Below are 19,829 nucleotides of genomic sequence, written 5' to 3'. Positions count from 1 at the left end.
GGCCTGCTTTACAACCAACGCCACTGCCATCCCGGAGCCTGACGAGCATGTGCTCGGGGTCCTGTTGACTTCTGGAAATGAATCGAAGTCCCAAGGAGCATGGGGTCTTCTGTGCCCCTTACTGATACCCCCACACCAGGATCCCTGGAACACTAGAACACAAAGCGTGGCACATAGTAGGCACTCAGATGTTGCTGGTGCTGCTACGTGACCCCACAGAGCAAAACACGATGACCTCATAACACTCCTAGTCAGCCTCCCAGACTTTCCTTCCCTGAGAAATGTCCAGAAGCTTCTCAGGCCCTTGCCAGCCTAGACATCCCGGGCACTCAGCGGACAGCTCCGGCCCCTGCCTCCTGTCATCAGCTTAATGCATCTGTATCTCCAATATGGCAAATTTCATATCCTCCCACCCTCTTCCCTGCATTATTGATGGACTGTGCACTTTTAAAAAATCAATTAGAGCAGGGTGTGGACGTGGAGTTGAAAAAGAAGCCTTTAAAAGTCGGCTCTTCTCGTTTCTGCTGTTTTGAATAGGAGCAGATAAAGCTTTCCCTCTGGTTTGAATAAGTCAAGCCCAGGGCTAGGTCCACTGTGATTGGCCAGGGCTAGGAAAATGCGGTTAAGATGCAAACACAAGCAAATATAACCCGGTGTCTATGCAGCCATTGCTGAGCTGCCACGGGACCTGGAGCCTCTGCTTTGGGTGGTTCTTCAACACCACTGCTGTCTCGCCGGAACTGAGGGGCCCTGGGAGAGAAGACAGGTAAGCTCTGTTCTGCTGGCGGTGCATGCCCGGAGGGCCAGCCTCCTGAGCTAGAGGAAAGGAGAGGAAGAGGAGGGTGCGATTTCCTTGGCTTTGTCTTCTTCAGTGTGGGTGCTAAAGGGTTGAAGCAGGAGTTCGTGAAACCTCCCGCCGCCGCAGCCGAGAAGTCAAGTTCCCTTTTAGAGACCTCTGGACCCCCAGGGCACTTTTTCAAAAGGTGGAATCCATGGAGGAAACCCTTTGCCCCGCCTCAGAAAGATGGCATGAGGCAAGGCGGAAATGAAAACTAGCCTCCTCTGTGTGGGGTCCATTCTGGGGATTAAGGGATACCAGTTCTTTAGCTGGGATTTCCAAACCCTGCTCCACCCCAGGGGGCTCCGCGGTCGCCTCAAAACAAGCCAAATATTAAGTGCGGACTTCGGAGGGAGAGGAGACGGAGCTTTGGGGGACTTGAGGTCACAGGTGTAAGCCAGTTTCCTGAGGGGTCAGTGCAGGAGAAGCCCCTTCTCGGAGCAAATCCTCTCCTGCACTCGGGGACCCTGCCCGGGGAGCTCCTTCCCCATAGCCCAGTCGCTGCCTCTGGCGTCTGACACCCACAGTCATTCGTGCCCCACGGTGTGGCCCTTCACCAGCTTGACAGCTCTGCCTCCCACTAATGAACTCACCGCCAGGTCCCCTTCCCCTCGTTGGGCCACAGCATTTGCCTTCCGTGGCTGAAGTTCAGGGTCTGAAGAAAACCTAAACAAATATTTCCTGGCAATTCTGAGCGAGCAGCACAGGGTGGGGCCACGCAAGTTATCAAATTAAGAGCCGGGGCTGCTCGGCCTCGGGCGCTGCTCTGGCCCGCTGTCAGGAGACAGGGAGCCTGGTTGCTGGGTTGTTGCCGCTGTCCATACTAGACAGCGGCACGTCGTCTCCAGATCTGGCTGCATCCACCACGGCTCAGGGAAAGAACGGCCTCTCCGCGGGCACACTGCGCCTCCGGTAGCTACTACGCACCCCGCTCCTCTCCGGGGGGCTTTTTATGCTCCCTAAACCCATCAAGTCCACCCTTTGCCTCTCAGGCACATTCCCCAGTGATGGGGATTGTCAGATTGCAAGTTTCTCGACAGCAAGCCCCAGGCAGGCGTCCCAAGATGAAGCCCCTGTGTGTCCATGGCCGTGTGGGGTGTCTTGAGAACCCCAGGCCCCTTGGACACACAGGACACCACCCTCACTTCTCAGGGCCCCTTCGTCCCTCTCCCCACCCTACCTGTGGGCAGCCTAGGCATCGCGGGCCCTCGGGGGCCGCCCACAGGTCAGCGAGGACACGCCCGCCCTCCCCTGCTGGCACCACGAGCTCTGCACCCCAGACCCAGCGCAGACACCCCACTTTTCCTTTTTTTGGTGAGGCCCAGGGAATCTGTTAGTCACATGACCACAGCGGGAAGGGCTCTTTGAGATTTAGGGTAGCTTAAAAATTCTGGCATGTAAAAATCCAAAGAGAAGTCCAAGAGGACGGGCCGGACGTGGGCGTGGGCAGAGCTGGAGGCAGTGAGCGCGAGCGAAGGCACCCACTTTGAACTGACGCGTCCCGACACGGCCGCTCTCCCCACCAGCCGCTGACTTCAGGCAAGACTAGGAAGGCCGCAGACACCGAATGGTTACAGGCACAGGATGAGGATGCGAGATGGAGTTTGTTCTAGGGTGTGACCTTGGGCCAATTATTTAACCTCCGAAGCTTGACTTCCCTATGGTGCCAGATGAACCAGCCCATGAGGCTTAAATAACAAAGCGGATCAGCACGGCTCACAGGGCATCACCCTTCTGCAAACAGTCGGGCTGTGACCAAACTCAGCGAGGGAAGGGCGCGTGGGAAGCAGCACGGCCGGCAGGGGCCCGCGGCTTCCAGCCTGCACTTGGACGGATTCACCGCGGTCTCCGCCGCTGCTGAGAACCAGGGTGGGGGCGCCACAGGGCGCGGCGGGAGGCTGACGAGGCTGGGGAGTGACTGGGGAGAGGCGGGCGGGAGGCGTCATCTCCCCTGGCTCCGCATGTTTCCGTCCAGGAGGACCATGTCTCTGAGCAGCGCCTTCGGGGCTGTGGGCCACGACCCTGGGATCATCACCTGGAGAATAGAGGTGAGCTGGGCCCAGGCAGCTCCCTCCTCACCTCTGGACCTGAGGTGCACTCTGGCCCCCCAGGCCTGCTGGAGGCCCCCTAGTCACCTGCCTTCCTGCACAGTGAGAGGCCGTGCCCAGGCTTCCTCTCCGTGACCCTCCCCGCCCCCGTGCTCACAGCAGGTGGTGGCAGGTGGTGGCAGGTGGAGGAAATACCCTGCCCTGGAGAGCAGAGCTCCAAGCAAAAATAAGCTTGCCCTTTATTCAGCCATCTGCTCAGAGACTGCGCTTCCAGTAAACGCCCTGCAGGGATGGGTGGGGCCTGGGCCACCCAGGAGACTTTGGGTTGCTTCTGCCAAAAAAACAGAGCCTGTCTTCCCCCGGCACCCTGGTTCCTGCAAAGCAGCAGGGGGGGCTGGGGTTGCTGCACAGACCAGGGCCTTCTCCTGGGCTTGGGGCTGGCTGGCCCCGCACTCCAGGGACTCGGGCAGCTCTACCTGCAGAGGTGATGTGAGGCTCCTCTCCTGGCATCCCCCCGGCTCTGAGCCCAGTGTGGGTGCTACATAACCCCCCGAGATGCCGCACCTCACTCCTCCGCTGGACAGGGAGTCGCACCTCCATCACATCACTCAGATCGTTTCATTGTTTTAAGGCCCCCAGTTTATTTAGTGGGTCCTAAAAGGGTTACAAAAACTGTGGGACGTTTTTACCCTTAACACATCATCCCCAGAATGCACTTGGCATGACCGCGGTCAACTGCACTTGGACTCAGGGATGAGAATCCCCGCCTGTGGGCAAGTGAACGGCCTCTGAGGACAAGTCAGAGATGCGGGTGACAAATCAAGGCCCTCACCTAGACTCCAAGGACTCTGGCACGGAGCCCTCACGCTGCTGGTGCCCATCTCCCATGGCTCCCACAGGATTCCCAGATGCTGACTCAGACCTTGGCCAGGGCAGAGCGGGGAGGCCCTGGCGCAGCCGCTCAGAGGCAGGCTCTGCTTGGTAGTTGATCTCCAGCTGCCCCCGCAAATGGCTGAAGGGCTTCGCAGGGCTCCTTACAGTGTAGCAAGAACAAACAGACAAAGGGGAGAAGGAGGGGGTGAGGATAGGCACCCAGATGCAGACCTTGGGGCTGTGCCGGCAGAGCTCAGCGGAAGCCAGAGGGGTTGTCCCGTTAACCCTACGACTGGCTGCCACGCCCCGTAAGACCGGTGGGGACACCTCCCCTGCCTCCCCTCTGCCACCTGCCAAATGATGGGGAGGAGCAGGAGTTTGGGGATGAGGATGGGGCAGGAGAGGATGCGGCCGTACACACCCCTTGTCCTTCCAGAAAATGGAGCTGGCACTGGTGCCCCTGAGTGCCCACGGCAACTTCTACGAGGGGGACTGCTACGTCATCCTCTCGGTGAGCACCCACACCCTTTCCCTGGGCAGCCGGTCCCTGGGTTTCATTGAGAGGTTCCTGGTGATGCTAATCAGGCCACTGTCCTCCGTCTGGACCCCGGGTCCGGGTCCGTGCTGTGCAGAGCAAGCCTCGGTCTGAGTATCAAAGACCGTTGGGGTTTTAAATTTTGCATCCGAGGCAGGGCCTCCTTCAGAGCCTGGTGGGGTCACTGGCCACAGCGCTTCTCTCCCGAGGGGCCGGCCCCAGATTAAAGAGGCATAGGAGAGGCCAGATCCCTACGAGGCCGCCTCGGCCTCCGAGTGCTCGTTCTAGTCGAGGACACGCAGGTGGCCGGGTCAGCGCCGGCCGGCCCGAGTGCAGGGCGGCGCAGGGAGGCACAAGGTAAGTGTCTGCGCTCCAGCTTGGAGAAGTTCCCCATGGGCCTCCATTTATTTTGAGAACAGCAAGCTCTTAGCTTCCCCCGAATGTGGGGAGGATTTGGGCGGCTGGAGCCAGCGAGCGGGCTGCACGGCGCGCAGCAGGCGGACCCTGGAGGACAGGAGCCCCTGCACGGGGTCCCGGGGGTGGGCAGCGGCTGCAGAGGCGGCAGCTGCCCCACCCAACCGTCCCTCTGGCTCCCGCCCAGACCCGCAGAGCCGGCAGCCGCCTCTCCCAGGACATCCACTTCTGGATCGGGCAGGACTCCTCCCAGGACGAGCAGGGCTGCGCCGCCGTCTACACCGCGCAGCTGGACGACTACCTGGGGGGCGGCCCTGTGCAGCACCGCGAGGTCCAGTACTACGAGTCTGACACCTTCCGGGGCTACTTCAAGCAGGGCATCGTGTGAGTAGTTCGCGGAGCAGGGACAGAAACGGCGGCGTAAGGGAAAGCCCAGACGGCGGAGAAGCGCTCAGGGAAATGCTAATGGAAGCAGCCGCCACTCCCGCCGGGCAGGGCAGCACAGGATGGGCAGCGAGGGGTGCGGCGGGGTGGGACGAGCATTCTGAAGAGAGGTCGACGGCCACTGCGGCGAAAGACAGGGCCTGACAAGGCTGGTGCTGATGGTGTCGCGTGCGCCGAGGCGCTGAACTGCAAACTCTGCCCTGGAGAGTGAAAACAGGAATCCCAGGGAGCTCGGGATTTCTGACCCAAGGCAGCTTCCTGGGGGCCGGCCGCCCCCAGACGGAGGCACCAGGTAGCCCACAGGCAGTTCCTGTGCTCCAGGGTGGCCTCCCGCCTGCCCTTCCTGTGCAGATGCCTGGGGTGGAGGCGGGCTGGGGTGGGGGGCGGGGGTAGGAGGGCCGCGCCAGTGGCCTGGTCTTAAGGCTGTGAGGTCCCCGCAGCTGCCGGCTTCGCTACACCCCGTTCCTGTCACACACTGACATTCAGATGGTTCCTGGGAGAAAACAAATTCCGCAGGGACTTGCTCCCTGACGCTCCCTCCGTCTGGAGCACCAGTCACCTGGCTGTTGGGTCCTGGGAGTATCTCAGCTCGATGTTACTCCTCCGAGAAGGGCCCCCCCCCCCGGACTCAGTGCCGGAGCCCATGTGTGTGGCAGCGGTTACCACCACCTGATTGACCTTGCTTCTCCCCTGCATCACCCACCCCGCAGAGGCGGCATCTGTGGAACTCATGACTGTCTGCCAGTGCCCTGCACACAGACAGTGCTCCATAAATAACAGAATGGGCGGCCTCCTGGTGGCACAAGGGGCTAGTCTCAGCACTGTGAAGCTATCACCAGCCACTGAGGCATGAGTTCGATCCCCAGCCAGGGAGCTACCCACACGGCACAGCAGACCTCTCCTGTCTCCCCGCTGCTCCCCTCAGCAGTGTATCTTGTCAGTCTGCCTGTTCTGTTCCCCACTCTGTCTCTGGTGAATCCCCTCACCCTCCACATCTCTGGCCTGTACCCCAGTTCTTGTATCTATAAATAATCTTAAAAATAATGGAATGGGGACCTCCCTGGTGGCGCAAGGGGTTAAGCACAGCACTATGAAGCAGTCTGCAGCCTCTGCAGCACAAGTTCGATTCCCAGCCATCCAGGGAGCAACCCACATAGCGCAGCAGACCTCTCCTGTCTCACCAGCTGCTCCCCTCAGCTGTGCATTTTGGTCAGTCTGCATGTTCTGCTCCCCGCTCTGTCTCTGGTGAATCCTCTCACCCCCACATCTCTGGCCTGTACCCCAGCTCTTGTGTGCATAAATAAATCTTAAAAAAAAAAAAAATAACGGAATGGGTGTTCCCTCAGCTACAAGAAAGGGGGTGTGGCCTCAGGGATGAAGCATGTGGAGACCAACACCTACGACGTGAAGCGCCTGCTGCATGTGAGGGGGAAGAGAAACGTCAGCGCCACAGAGGTGGGTCCTGCTCCTTCTGCCCAGGGCCGCCACCTGGCACCTGGGAATCCTTCCAGGACAACACCCGCCTCTCACCGCAGGTGGATGTGAGCTGGGACAGCTTTAACCGAGGTGACGTCTTCCTGCTGGACCTGGGGAAAGTCATCGTTCAGTGGAACGGCCCGGAGAGCAACAGCGGGGAGCGGCTCAAGGTGAGACCCCACCTCCGCCCTTCCTCCCTCAGCCTGTCCCGGGGCGGCGGTCCCAGGGGCTTTCCCTTCTGCTTCCTCATGGGGCTTCCCCAAGATCAAGCTGCACCCCGCCTTGAGTAAAATCTGCTTTAAGGACTGGCCGAGGACAGAATCCCTGACTTGCCCCAGACGCAGCCTGCGCCCTGGGTCTAGGATGCTGCTCCCGCGTTCAGGCAGAGGCGGGCCCAGATGCACCAGGGGCTGCTTGGGCTTCTTGACAGGCTATGCTTCTAGCAAAGGACATCCGGGACAGGGAGCGCGGGGGCCGCGCTGAGATCGGCGTGGTCGAGGGGGACAGGGAGGCCGCGAGCCCAGAGCTGATGAAGGTCCTGCAGGACACCCTGGGCCGACGCTCCATCCTCAAGGGCGCGGTACCCGACGAGATCATAGACCAGCAGCAGAAATCCAATACTATGCTGTACCAGTGAGTAGCGAAAGCCCACTGCTGGCTAGAAGTTGGGGTAGGAGGGCCACCCCCTAAAAATCCAGGCACCTCTGTTTGGTTCCTTGTTTGGGTGCCACGCCTGGCACCTGGCTTGCTTTTAGCCCTTTGCAAATGCAGCTTCCAGAAGGAACTTGGTGTGTTACCCACTGTTCTTGTGAACAACTATTCCTGTTCTCTTGGGGCAACTTCCTTCACTTGGGTCTATAATGCACAGAAACATGGTGGGGGAGCCTCCCTGGTGGCACAGGGAGTTAAGATGCAGCACTATGAAGCTATCCGCAGCCTCTGCAGCATGAGTTCGATCCCCAGCCAGGGAGCTACCCACATGGCACAGCAGACCTCTCCCGTCTCGCCTGCTGCTCCCCTCAGCAGTAGATTTCAGTGGCTCCGCCTGTTCTGTTCCCCACTCTGTCTCTGGGGAATCCTCTCACCCCCCACACCTCTAGCCTACACCCAGTTTTTCTATGCATAAATAAATAAATCTTTAAAACAAACAAACAAAAAGAAACGTGGAGGGGGTAATGACCAGAAGAGAGAAGAACTTAGGTGTCTTCTAAAGAACAGAGTCCACTATTCCCATCGCAGTCAAGCCATGACTGTGTTAAGAAGTCAAACTAGCCAGAAACTCCATCCCAAAACAAAGCCAGGAAAAAGCCAATGGCTACAAGATGCTTTGCCGAAGAGAAGCACAGCCTCATGTCTCCCCTTCTCCAGCGTCTCGGACTCGGGCGGGCAGCTGACGGTCACGGAGGTGGCGACGAGGCCACTGGTCCAGGACTTGCTGAATCACGATGTAAGTAGAACCCGGCTGGACTTGCTTGGGGTGGCCAGACCTGGCCTCGAGGCAGACCCGGGGGGCAGCCTTCCTCAGGTCTGGAGCAGCCATAACCTCCTTGCTCCCCACCTGCTTCAGGACTGCTACATCCTGGACCAGAGTGGGACCAAGATCTACGTGTGGAAAGGAAGAGGAGCCACGAAACTCGAGAAACAGTCCGCCATGTCGAAAGCCCTGGTAGGAGCAACAGATGTGTGATGTTGCCCCAAACGCCGCCAGCAGCCCTTGGGGGTGTTTAGAGAAAGATAACCCCAAGCACTTGAGCGTTCGCCTCGCAGATGCATGAGTCTCCAAGACAGACACTCGGGGCTTCAAATCCAGGCTTAGGATCCATCTCTTGTGGTTGCTGTGAGGATTAATGACCCCTGCAGCACCCGCAGTGCCGCGTGGTGCACACACCTGCGCGTAGAAGGTGGCTGTGAAGGGGGCGTCACGTAGCAAGGTCACTGGCTCTGTTCGCCCGGAGCTTACACTTTGCACAGATAAACCAGGAAGATGTACTTTCAAAGCAAGAAGCGAGCGAATGACCGGGATTCAGTCAGTGTATGAGTATTGAAAGAATACAGAGGCCCTTGCAAAAAAAAAAATTAGCAATTATCATAACGAGCCAAAGAAGAGATGCCAGCCAGCCCTTCCTTGAGGCGGGCGACTCGGTCCCGTGGCGGTTAGATTTGGCTCTGACTCCAAAGGGGGAGATCATCAGCCAGAGAACTCAGGGCAGCCCCTGATGAACCTGCCTTTCGTCGGGGGGCGGGGGATGTCCGCAGAACTTCATCCAGATAAAGGGTTACCCGAGAAGCACCAACGTGGAGGCCGTCAGCGACGGCGCCGAGTCGGCCATGTTCAAGCAGCTGTTCCAGAAGTGGACTGTGAAGGACCAGACCACGGGCCTTGGGAAGACGTTCAACGTTGGTAAAATCGGTGAGGTTGCCCCCCACTAGGTCTTCCCTCAGCTAGAACTCTCTAGAAAGGCAGGCACAGATGCTTCCCCCACTTGGCTTCAGCCAACCCCTTCTCTGCAGCTAAAGTTTTCCAGGATAAATTTGACGTGACTCAGCTGCACAGCAAGCCGGAGGTGTCTGCCCGGGAAGGGATGGTGGACGACGGCAGCGGAGAGGTGCAGGTGAGCCGATGGTTCAGGGCAGGCAGCCCTGGGCCTGCCGGCTGTTCCGCTGTCGAGGAGGCGGTGAGTCTGTCTGCGTCGTGTTCATGCTCGCCTCTGGCAGAGTATTTGCTGAGAGGGATCCAAGTCTGCAGTTTCCCTACAACTCTGCAAGGAAGTGAGAGGCAGACGCCCCAGCCGCTGCCAACCACTCACCTGCAGGTCTATTCAAATCATCTCTGCCCCATGATGGGGACGGACCTGGCCAGGGACGATCCAGTTCTCCAGATTCAAATCATGCAAACGTGATGAGCCCTCACCACTGGCAGAGACCCAGAGGGGGAGGCAGCACTTTAAGTGGCCCTTCGTGCCTTACCCCGCGTTCTCCCTCGGCTGGGCCCCGCCCGCATGCTGCTGTCTCCTCAGATAGGAGCAGCGTGTCTCCTCCTTTGCCCAGGTCTGGAGGGTTGAGAACCTGGAGCTGGTCCCCGTGGACCAGCAGTGGCACGGCTTCTTTTACGGGGGAGACTGCTATTTGATCCTCTACACGTACGAGATGAACGGGAAGCCACATTACATCCTGTACATCTGGCAGGTAGCCTGGGGCCGGCTCCCAGCTTCGGGTCCTGATGCGTCCTCTGGCCTCTGAGCTGGGGCAGCAGGCAGCCGGGGCCTCACTCCCGCTCTCGCCCCCGCAGGGCCGCCACGCCTCACAGGATGAGCTGGCAGCCTCGGCGTACCAGGCCGTGGAGGTGGACCGGCAGTTCGACGGGGCCCCCATGCAGGTCCGGGTAGCCATGGGGAAGGAGCCACGCCACTTCATGGCTATCTTCAAAGGGAAGCTGGTTATCTTTGAGGTGAGAACCCCCAGGAGGTAAAACGGCACCGTGATAGGCATGCTCAGAGCTGACACCACAGGGGAAAGAAGGCGAGGAGCAGGGCATGAGATGAAGACAGGAGGGGGCTCATCCCTCTGCCACGCACAGGAAACCCGCTGCCGAGAGGGGCTCAAGTCCAAGCCACGGCCTACTTGATGTGCAGGTGCTGTACCTTCTGCTCCCTACCTCCGCGCCCCACGCGACGCCCAGTGGGTCCTCACTAGACCCCAGTGTGCCACACCATGCCCCACAACCCTACCCCAAAATGGGCCCCTCTAATTTTTCCACGAATCCCTGGTTGAAGTCCTAGCGGGAACGTGTAACGCTGCGTGCGTATTATCGCACAGCCTAAGGCCAAGCTCGAGTCTTGTCGTTGGTCAGCCAGGTTTCCAAGCCTCTATTTCCCCATCTGCGCGCGGGGCTCGTACTGCCTTCTCTGAGGAGTTATTGTGGAGATCAGTGAAATGATGTCGTTGAGGTCCCAGCCACAGACCATGCAGTACAGACCTCAGAGTAAAAGCTACTGTCGTCAGGGCTGCAGCTCCAGCCTTCCCTGACCTCTCCCGCGCCTGCAAGTCTCCAGGGCAAAAACGGTGTCAAACACATGGTGTTCTCCCCACGGCGAGCCCAGGGCTCTGCTCATGTGCTACACCTCAGGCCCAGACAGCTTTTCTCCTTCTCTCTAGGGTGGGACTTCCAGGAAGGGAGGTGCCGAGCCTGCCCCTCCGGTAAGGCTCTTCCAGATTCAAGGAAACGACAGCTCGAACACCAAAGCGGTAGAGGTCCCGGCCTTGGCCTCCTCCCTGAACTCCAACGATGTCTTCCTGCTGCAGACCCAGGCAGAGCACTACCTGTGGTACGGCAAGGTAGGGCGGCGGCCCAGGGGTCACCCAGCCCCTTGGCACCCAACGCGGCACCTGCCCTTCTGTCAGGGCCAGAAAGGGACTAAAGGCGGGCTGGAGCGGTCTTCAGAAAGAGGAACTTTTGCCTAAAGGCCCTGCAAAGGCACTGCCCATATTTCTCAGCCAGGCCTCCGGTGAGAAACCTGCCGGCCGCTCCGCTCACACCCAGGAGACACTCCCTAGACTCTGAGCAGACGGAGGCAGAAAGCGCCCCTCATCCTTCCACAGCAGTTGGGCGGGTTGTAGCTAACACTGAACAAAAAAACACTAAAAATGTGATTTTTATCCATTCAGATTACAACTGCATTAAAAAGCATAAAATTAATTTACAGAAGAGAATTGAACAGGGAAAGATGTACATCATCATCAGTCACTGGGAGATGCAAATGAAAACTTGCATGAGATGCCGCCATACACCTGTTAGCCTGGCTTTTAAAAACTAACCAATACTGACTGGGCCCCCCTGCTGGCACAGGGTTAAAGTCTCAGCACTAGGAAGCAATCCGCAGCCGCTGCAGCAGAGTGCCACCCCCCACCAGGGAGCTACCCACATGGTGCAGCAGACCTCTCCTGTCTCCCCGCTGCTCCCCCTCAGCAGTGGATTTCAGTAGAGCTGCCTGTTCTGTTCCCCACTGTGTCTCTGGTGGATCCTCTCACCCCCCACACCTCTGGCCTGCACCCCAGCTCTTGTATGCATAGGTAAATTAAAATAAATTTTAAAAAAAATTTACCAATATTAAGTGTAGACGAGGATGCAGAGCTATAAGAACTCAAACATTGTTGAACGGGATGTTAAGTCGCACAGCCTTTGGAAAATAATTGGACAATTTCTTACAAAATATAATTTACCGTATGACCCAGCCATCTTACTCCTGGGTATTTACCCAGGTGATAAAAAGACTCTCTTTACACAAAAACCCATGCACCAGTGTATCGCGTAGTACCTTTACACACTCATCAAATCCAGAAGCAACTCAACTGGAAAGTGGAGAAAACAGAGGCCACCTGCGCAAGGGGTACTATCTAGCAACACAAAGAAACAAGCTATTGATACTCACAACCTGGATGAATCGCAAATACATGAGCTAAGTGAAAGAAGCCAGACTCCAAGCCCACTTGGTGTTCTTAAGACATTCTGGAAAAGGCAAAAGTACAGTGGTGACAAATAGATTAGTGGTCGCCAGAGGTTAAAGACAGGGGAAGGTTTCGCTACAAAGCGATAGCCTGAGGGGTTTTTTGCAGGGGCGATGCAACTGTTCTGTTCATCCACTTCGGCGGTAACAAGATTTTGTGTGTTTATCCAGACTCATAAGACTGTATGCCAAAAAGGATGAACTTTCCTGCATAGAATTTTTAAAAAAGATTTATTTATTTATGGGGTACAGGCCAGAGGTGTGGGGGGTGGGAGATTCCCTAGAGACAGAGTGGGGAGCAGAACAGGCGGATCTACTGAAATCCACTGCTGAGGGGAGCAGCGGGGAGACAGGAGAGGTCTGCTGCGCCATGTGGGTAGCTCCCTGGCCAGGGGATTGAACTCATGCCACAGTGGTGGGGATACCTTCAAGGTGCTGTGTCTTTAACCTCTGCACCACCAGGGAGGTCGCACCTGCATATAATTTTAAAAGTAGATTTAAATTTTTCTCTTAAAAAGAGAAAGAATCAAAAGTAGGGGCTAAAAATCAACCGTAACTGAAGCAAAGGTGTCTCTCGTCAACATTCGCTGTGGGTTTTGGAGTCTAGACCTGCACTTTGCCACTGGGGGCAGGGGAAAGGGTTCCTCCCCAACCCCTTCCCAGCTCTAGAACCGTCTCTCTGTCTCCTGGACCTGCGAGGCTGTGGCTGAGCAGCTGGCTGGGTGACACGGAGTCTTAGCCTCGGCTTTGCCCCACGTCCGCTGCCTGCGTGCGCTGCGCCTAGCTGTGCGCTCTCCCGCCACCCAGGGCTCCAGCGGGGATGAGCGGGCCATGGCCAGAGAGCTGGCCGGGCTTCTCTGCGGCGGCACGGAAGACACTGTGGCCGAGGGCCAGGAGTCAGCCGAGTTCTGGGACCTGCTGGGAGGGAAAACTCCCTATGCCAACGACAAAAGGTACGGATGGGACCAGGGCGCCCCTCCCCTGGCTCCCCCTGCCTCCCAGGCTTGGGAGCTGCACAGGCTCTAAGATCCTTTTCAGTTTTAAAAATAGGACCCTTTAAGGATTTCACTTCTTTTAAATGGACACTATTGCAGACTACAGCAGGAGACCCAGGACGTCCAGCCCCGTCTCTTCGAATGTTCCAATAAGACTGGCAGGTTCACTGTCACGGAGATCACAGACTTCACCCAAGATGACCTGAATCCAGGTGATGTGATGCTCCTGGATACCTGGGACCAGGTAAGACATGGCCAGAGGGGGGCCTCCCTGGTGGCTCATCGCGAACACCGCCACGGCCTAAGTTCCTTCCCAGGTCAGGGAGCTACCCACATGGCGCGGCAGACCTCTCCTGTCTCCCGGCTGCTCCCCTCAGCAGTGGATTTCAGTGGATCCGCCTGTTCTGCTCCCCACTGTCTCTGGGGACTTCTCTCCCCCACCCCCGCACCTCTGGCCTACACCCCAGCTCTTGTATGCATACATAGATAAAAATAGATCTTTAAAATAAATAAAAAGACATGGCCAGAGAATTCGGAAGAAATGATAAAGACCCCCCTGGTTTAGGCTGGGTTTTGTGGCCCCTCCACCCCAGAGTAGCCTGCAGCTCTAACACTCAAGCAAGGGCCGCGGCCGGCTGCACAGGGGCAACAGGCAGGGACAGAACCAGCGGTGGCACGTTTGACAAACACACGGGAGCCGCGCCAGCTGGTCTTGGCGACTCACTGGATTTGGGGTCCTTAGGATGTCTCCTTGGGTGACTAGAAGGGTGACAGTCACCCAGCGTGGAGACACGGACAAGAGGTGAGCACGCTGGGCTGTGCTCTGGCGGTGTTACATCTGAGGTGCTGGGTGACAGCAAAGGGGAGGAGGGATTCCGCAGGAAGTCAGGCTGGGGAAGCCAAAGCCGGAGTCCAGGGAGGGCGCTCAGGGCTGGAGACGGAGTCAGAGATCGGGACACACCCGGCCATGAAAATCACAAATCCACTGATCCTCAGGAAGTGTTTCTCTGCTGAATAAGGAGGCTGAGAAGGTTCTCCGGCAGCTGTGAATTGCTGAGAGGGAAGCCAGGGTCGCGCCTAGGATTTGCTACCTGTGCCTGGCGCAAGCACAGTGGTGAGTGGCCACTCTTCACACAACAGGTGTTCCTGTGGCTCGGGGCTGAGGCCAACGCCACAGAGAAGGAGAGCGCCCTCAGGACGGCCCAGGAGTACCTGCACACGCACCCCAGCGGCCGGGACACCGACACCCCGATCCTGATCCTTAAGCAAGGGTTCGAGCCTCCCAACTTCACAGGCTGGTTCTTAGCCTGGGATCCTCACATCTGGAGCGTAAGAGCAGAGAGCCCGGGGAAGGTGTCCTTACTGCCGAGGGCTGCAGTGGGAGGGGCTCCCTGGGGTGCTGACTCAAGGGCTGAGGAAATCCAGCACCCCATTTCTCCCACTCCTGCTCCACACCCTGCTTCTCCTTTTCTTCTCTTCCTCACTAAGTCCAATGAGAGAATCCACAGCTTGTCTGGGGAATGAGCAGTGTGCAGAAGTGCATTTATAAAATGTAGCCGTATATGTTTCCTTCTCAAGCTGCATAGCTGAGGCCAACAGTGTCCAAGTGTTGGTAGATGAGGAAGCTGGGGGCAGTTATTTCTCTAAAGTCAAGACAAGGGCCTCCCCTGGTGGCGCAGGCGGTTGAGCACTGCGCTATGAAGCTGTCCGCAGCCTCTGCAGCGCCGGTTCGATTCCAGCCGGCCGGCGAGGGTCCCACATGGTGCGGCAGACCTCTCCTGTCTCGCCCGCTGCTCCCCTCAGCCGTGTATTTCTTCAGTCTGCCTGTTCTGTTCCCTGCTCTGTCTCTGGTGAATCCTCTCACCTTCTCGCGCATCTGGCCTGTAGCCCAGTTCTTGTATAAATAAATTTTTTTTTTTTAATATACAGGCATGTTTTATTTATTTATTTATTTAATTTATTTGTTTGTTTTGTTTATATATGCACTGGGTACAGTCAGAAGCGCGGGAGGGTGAGAGAATTCACCAGAGCCAGAGCGGGGAGCAGAGCAGGCAGAAGGACCGAAGTACACTGCTGAGGGGCGCAGCGGGCGGCAGGAGAGGTCTGTGCGCCATGTGGGACCCTCCCCAGTGGCCAGGGAGCAGCGGGGATCGAACTGGCGCCGCAGAGGCTGCGGGCAGCTTCGCAACCCAGCGCTCAACCGCTGCGCCACCGGGGAGGCCCTAAATAAATAAATCTTAAAAAAAAAATAAAGTCAAGACAAAGCAGTAGGAAGAAGTCGGGTTTTTCTGCCCCCTAATCCGTTGCTCTGTCTTGTCTTGTACGGAGGCCTAAGGGGGCGCAGCCAAGCATACAGGTCATGTTTTAGTGCCTGCCAACCCTGCCTGGATTCAGAACGGGGGGTTTCATTTTTGCTTATCCCAGAAGTGCCCTCTGATCCGCTACTGTGCTATTCCGCAGGGGAAAGTATGTCTGAGATGTGCCTCCCTTACAAGCAACAGCTCATTCTGTGGTTTCCATCTCTTCTTTTCAGGGAGGAAAATCATATGAACAGTTAAAAGAAGAGCTGGGGGACACTGCTGCTATCCTGAAAATCACTGCCGTGAGTGGGGTTGGCTCTGGGGGAAGCAAGTCACTCGGGCAACCAGCGCCAAAGAGAAGCAGTGACCCCACAGATGCCACCCCGGGGAACCCGCCCGACCCCGGAGGACCGCTCCAGCCATCTATTTTGATATAAAGATTGTTTTAATCAATAGAAACGCAAGTTTCAGAGCCATAAGTGCCCTCCCCTCTCCCCCCGCCCCGCAATCTAGTCTAGACTTGCTATTGAAACAAACAAAAACTAATTTTATTATTGAACTCCCCACGCCATCTGGGACCTAAATTTACTGGCAGTATTTTTCAGAAATAATAAGCTTCCAGCGCTCATGATCTGTTTATCAGTTTCTAACAGCGGAGTCAGGAGCTCAGGCCAGTCCCTCTATCTTAGTGTCTGGCCTGCGACCCTACAGCTTTCCCGCCAGGAGTGGGCACCAGGGCCAACCATCTGGCAATTCGCTCCTTCGTGCTCTACAAACTCAACTTTCCAAAGCTACTGGTCATGCAGTCTTTAAAACGCATTTAAGAAAAGCATGTCTTTAAACGGAATTCATTTAAAGGCTGGGAAGGTAAAACCCGGGGGAAGTGCCGAGGAGTGACGACAGAGTATGTAACTGCGAGTGAAGCCCGGCATCTAAGCCGCAGTGGCGACACAGATTCACCAAACTTACTGAGCCAGCCTTCCCAAGAAGGGCCCAAATCCGAGTATTTTAGATTCCCAGCTGGTTTGGACACGCAGCCAGGCTTGGGGCCACTGTTCTAGAAGGTGACCCCAAAGGATGAAGTGGTATAAGCCAAAATTTAAATCTGGTACACACAAAACTGCAACTTCACAAACCCTGAAATGTCTTTCATTTCCTGTCTACACCCGTGTCGTACCTAGGACATGAGGAGCACAACCCTCTCCCTGAATTCCAGTAACGCTGAGCCAAATTATTACCCTCTAGAAGTTCTACTGAAAAGTCAGAATGAAGGGCTGCCTGAGGATGTGAATCCTGCCAAAAAGGAGGTGAGTTCCTTCAGGGTGTGAGTGAAGCTTTCCCTAAGCGCCCCGCCTGCGGCTGGGGAGAGGTCCGGCAGCTAGCAGCTCGGGCCAGAATCCCAAGGCTCCTTCTTGACTCCTGTTTTCTCACCTCCCACATGAACCCACCAGCCAGGCTCTGTCCACTCCTGCCCATCTCTCTGCTGTTCATCTGAACCAGCCATCAACTGACTACGGCTGTCGTCCCCAAACTGGTTGCCACTCACCCTACAGTCTGTTCTCCACGTAACAGCCAATGGGCTTTTAAAATTGATGACGTTGCTCTATTTAAAACACACTGAATAGCTTCCCACTGCACTTAAAAAAGAAACTGAAGTTCTTACTCTGGCCTCCAAGGCCCTACCAAGCTGGCCCCTGCCCCTGTGATTTCAGCTACCCACGCCATCACCCCTTCCTCACAACCCCCCACCTCAACCCCCCCCCCCCCCCCCCGCCGCCCAGCTGCTCCTGTTCCTCACACACGCTCATCCCAGTCTTTGTTTTTACCCTTCTATTGCTTCTGGCGGAAAAAAAAATCTCCAGGTCATCCCCGTCTCATTAGTTACGTCTCCACTCCAATGTCGCCTCCCCAGGAAGGCCTCCCCTGTACCCCCACCCCCAGTTCCTTTACACTTGTCCACTCTCTCCCCCGTCTAGTGACAAATCCTTAAGCGCAAGAACTTTGCTATCCTGTTCATTATCACATTCTCCAGTCCTAGCAGGAAGCAGACACTCCTTAACTTTTTTTTCAAAGATTTATTTATTTATGCAAACAAGAGCTGGGGTACAGGCCAGAGGTGCGGGGGGTGAGAGGATTCGCCAGAGACAGAGTGGGGAACAGAACAGGCAGACTGACTGAAATCCACTGCTGAGGGGAGCAGCGGGCGAGACAGGAGAGGTCTGTCTCACCATGTGGGTTGCTCCCTGGCCAGCCAGGGATGGAACTCCTGCTGCAGAGGCTGCAGACGGCTTCACAGTGCGGTGCTTAACTCCTTGCGCCACCAGGGGGCCCTGACACTCTTTAACTTCTAATCAAATGAATTATCATGCTCGTATTGAATGAATTACTTTCTTTCCCCCTTGAAGGATTTGGGAAAGGGTTCTAGATATTCCACGTTGTCTCATCTAGTCAAATCTTAAGTATCTGAGCTATAACTTTCTTGAAAACAGGTTGCTTATCTTAGAAATTTTACTTGGATAGAAAATACTCATTAATAATCACTAAATAAATGTCAGAATTTGATACTGACAACAAGGTCCACCTGCTCCTGCATTTTTTTTTTTTTTTTTTGTGGGACCCTCGCCGGGGAACGAACCGGCGCTGCAGAAGCTGCGGGCAGCCTCGCAACCCAGCGCTCAACGGCTGTGCCACCAGGGGAGGCCCTGCTCTTGCATTTAAAATATCTAGATAGGGGGCCTCCCCGGTGGCGCAGCGGTTGAGCGCTGGGTTGCGAAGCTGCCGGCGACCTCTGCGGCGCAGCGGTTCGATCCCCAGCTGCTCCCCGGCCACCGGAGGAGGGTCCCACATGGCGCGCAGACCTCTCCTGCCGCCCGCTGCTCCCCTCAGCAGTGTACTTCGGTCCTTCTGCCTGCTCTGCTCCCCCCTCTGGCTCTGGTGAATTCTCTCAACCTCCCGCGCTTCTGACTGTACCCAGTGCATGTACAAACCAAACAAAAACAAACAAATAAATAAAAAATAAAAAAGACATGCCTCTAGAAAATTAAAAAAAAAAAAAATATCTAGATAGGGGCCTCCCTGGTGGCGCAAGGGGTTAAGATGCAACCTATGAAGCTGTCTGCAGCCACTGCAGCATGAGTTTGATCCCCGGCACAGCAGACCTCTCCTGTCTCCCCACTGCTCCCCTCAGCAGTGTATTTCAGTAGATCTGCCCGTTCTGCTCCCCACTGTCTCTAATGAATCCTCTCACCCTTCCAACACCTCTAGCCTGTACCCCAGTTCTTGTGTGAATAAATAAATCTTTAAAAAATAAAATACCTAGGTAAAAATGGCAGATAGGAACATAAAGAAAAACCATCATTTGATTTATTCTCTATTCAGGCAAACTCTTAATGCCTAAAAAAAAAAAAATCTAATCTCTAGAATTCATAGATAAAACATAACCCACTATCTTCTCTCAACAAAAAACAAACAAACAAACAAAAAAAAAAACCAGTATCATGAGAGCAGCGAATCTGGTCAGTTTCTTCACAGCAGGAGCCCACAGCCTGAGGAGCTCTAGTGGACACTCATTGCAGACCCGAAAACTTTACTCCTCTTCCCCAGCTGGGCCTCCCCCTGCCCCCTCGCCCCAGCTCTGCTGGCACCCATGCCTGCCAGCTCTATCTCTAACCAGAAACTTCGTTTTCTCTCTTAGAATTACCTCTCTGAACAGGACTTTGTTTCTGTGTTTGGCATCACAAGAGGGCAATTTGCTGTCATGCCCGGCTGGAGACAGCTCCAGATGAAGAAAGAAAGGGGGCTTTTCTAAGGCCAGACGGCGCACGCCTACTGTAAAACCACAGCAAAGAGCAAACAGTGCCAATGATCGGGAAAGAATTTACCAGTCTCCGCCTAACATTCAGCTTGATTCAGATCCCACCGGGTCTGCAGATGACAGCATGCGCTCCCTGCTTCGCCCCCCTACTGTCACAGACCTTAACTGTTAGTACCCACTGTTAGATGTCATGGCCTTCGAACTAAAGCCTCAGCAGAAAATGCAAAAATTGCATGAATCTGAAGAAGTAAAAACGAAGGGACAGTAAGACTAATTTTAAAGAGTTAATACTAGGGCCAGGACCTAAATTTGTCTTAAATTCCAGGATGAGTATTTCCAAAACCTATCTAACCCACAGTCACTGAAGTTATTTACCCTAAACTCATACCCTAAAGTCAAAACCCAAATGCCCCGAATTGTATGCGCCAGAGATTTTTAACTTTTCAAATAAAGACACCCGTACGAGCAAATGGAGTCCTTGTCATTTTGGGTTTGCCTGTTCGGCCATCACCTCACGGGGCGCTGGGGGAAACGTCTCGTCTCGGGGCGGGAGAGCGAGGCGCTGTGGAGAGCGCTCTGGAGAACCTG

The 19,829-nt window shown here is 55.8% G+C and overlaps 1 protein-coding gene across 1 annotated transcript; it reads left to right on the top strand.

The window, feature by feature from the left end:
* Positions 1-2,820: 2,820 nt before the first annotated feature.
* Positions 2,821-19,301, top strand: AVIL (advillin). Its single transcript, XM_037515088.2, has 19 exons — positions 2,821-2,886; positions 4,196-4,270; positions 4,896-5,092; positions 6,499-6,607; positions 6,688-6,798; positions 7,059-7,261; positions 7,997-8,075; positions 8,196-8,294; positions 8,885-9,038; positions 9,140-9,240; positions 9,677-9,814; positions 9,918-10,076; positions 10,784-10,963; positions 12,940-13,085; positions 13,227-13,371; positions 14,268-14,456; positions 15,661-15,729; positions 16,609-16,734; positions 19,122-19,301. Exons 1-19 carry the CDS (start codon positions 2,821-2,823, stop codon positions 19,233-19,235), a joined length of 2,460 nt encoding a protein of 819 aa, XP_037370985.1. The 3' UTR covers positions 19,236-19,301.
* The last annotated feature ends 528 nt before the right edge of the window (positions 19,302-19,829 follow it).

Source organism: Talpa occidentalis, unplaced genomic scaffold, assembly GCF_014898055.3.
Source record: "Talpa occidentalis isolate TD23 unplaced genomic scaffold, MPIMG_talOcc4v2.1 talOcc4.16, whole genome shotgun sequence".
NCBI classification, from domain to species: domain Eukaryota; kingdom Metazoa; phylum Chordata; class Mammalia; order Eulipotyphla; family Talpidae; genus Talpa; species Talpa occidentalis.
Note: the sequence above shows the minus strand (reverse complement) of the source record. Positions and strands in the feature narration are given on the sequence as shown.

Excerpts from the sequence above, each read along its gene's own strand:
- AVIL (XM_037515088.2), top strand. The coding sequence starts at position 2,821 with ATGTCTCTGAGCAGCGCCTTCGGGGCTGTGGGCCACGACCCTGGGATC. Across the intron at positions 2,887-4,195 it reads TCATCACCTGGAGAATAGAG|AAAATGGAGCTGGCACTGGT; the intron begins GTGAGCTGGGCC and ends TTGTCCTTCCAG. Across the intron at positions 13,086-13,226 it reads CCCTATGCCAACGACAAAAG|ACTACAGCAGGAGACCCAGG; the intron begins GTACGGATGGGA and ends ACACTATTGCAG.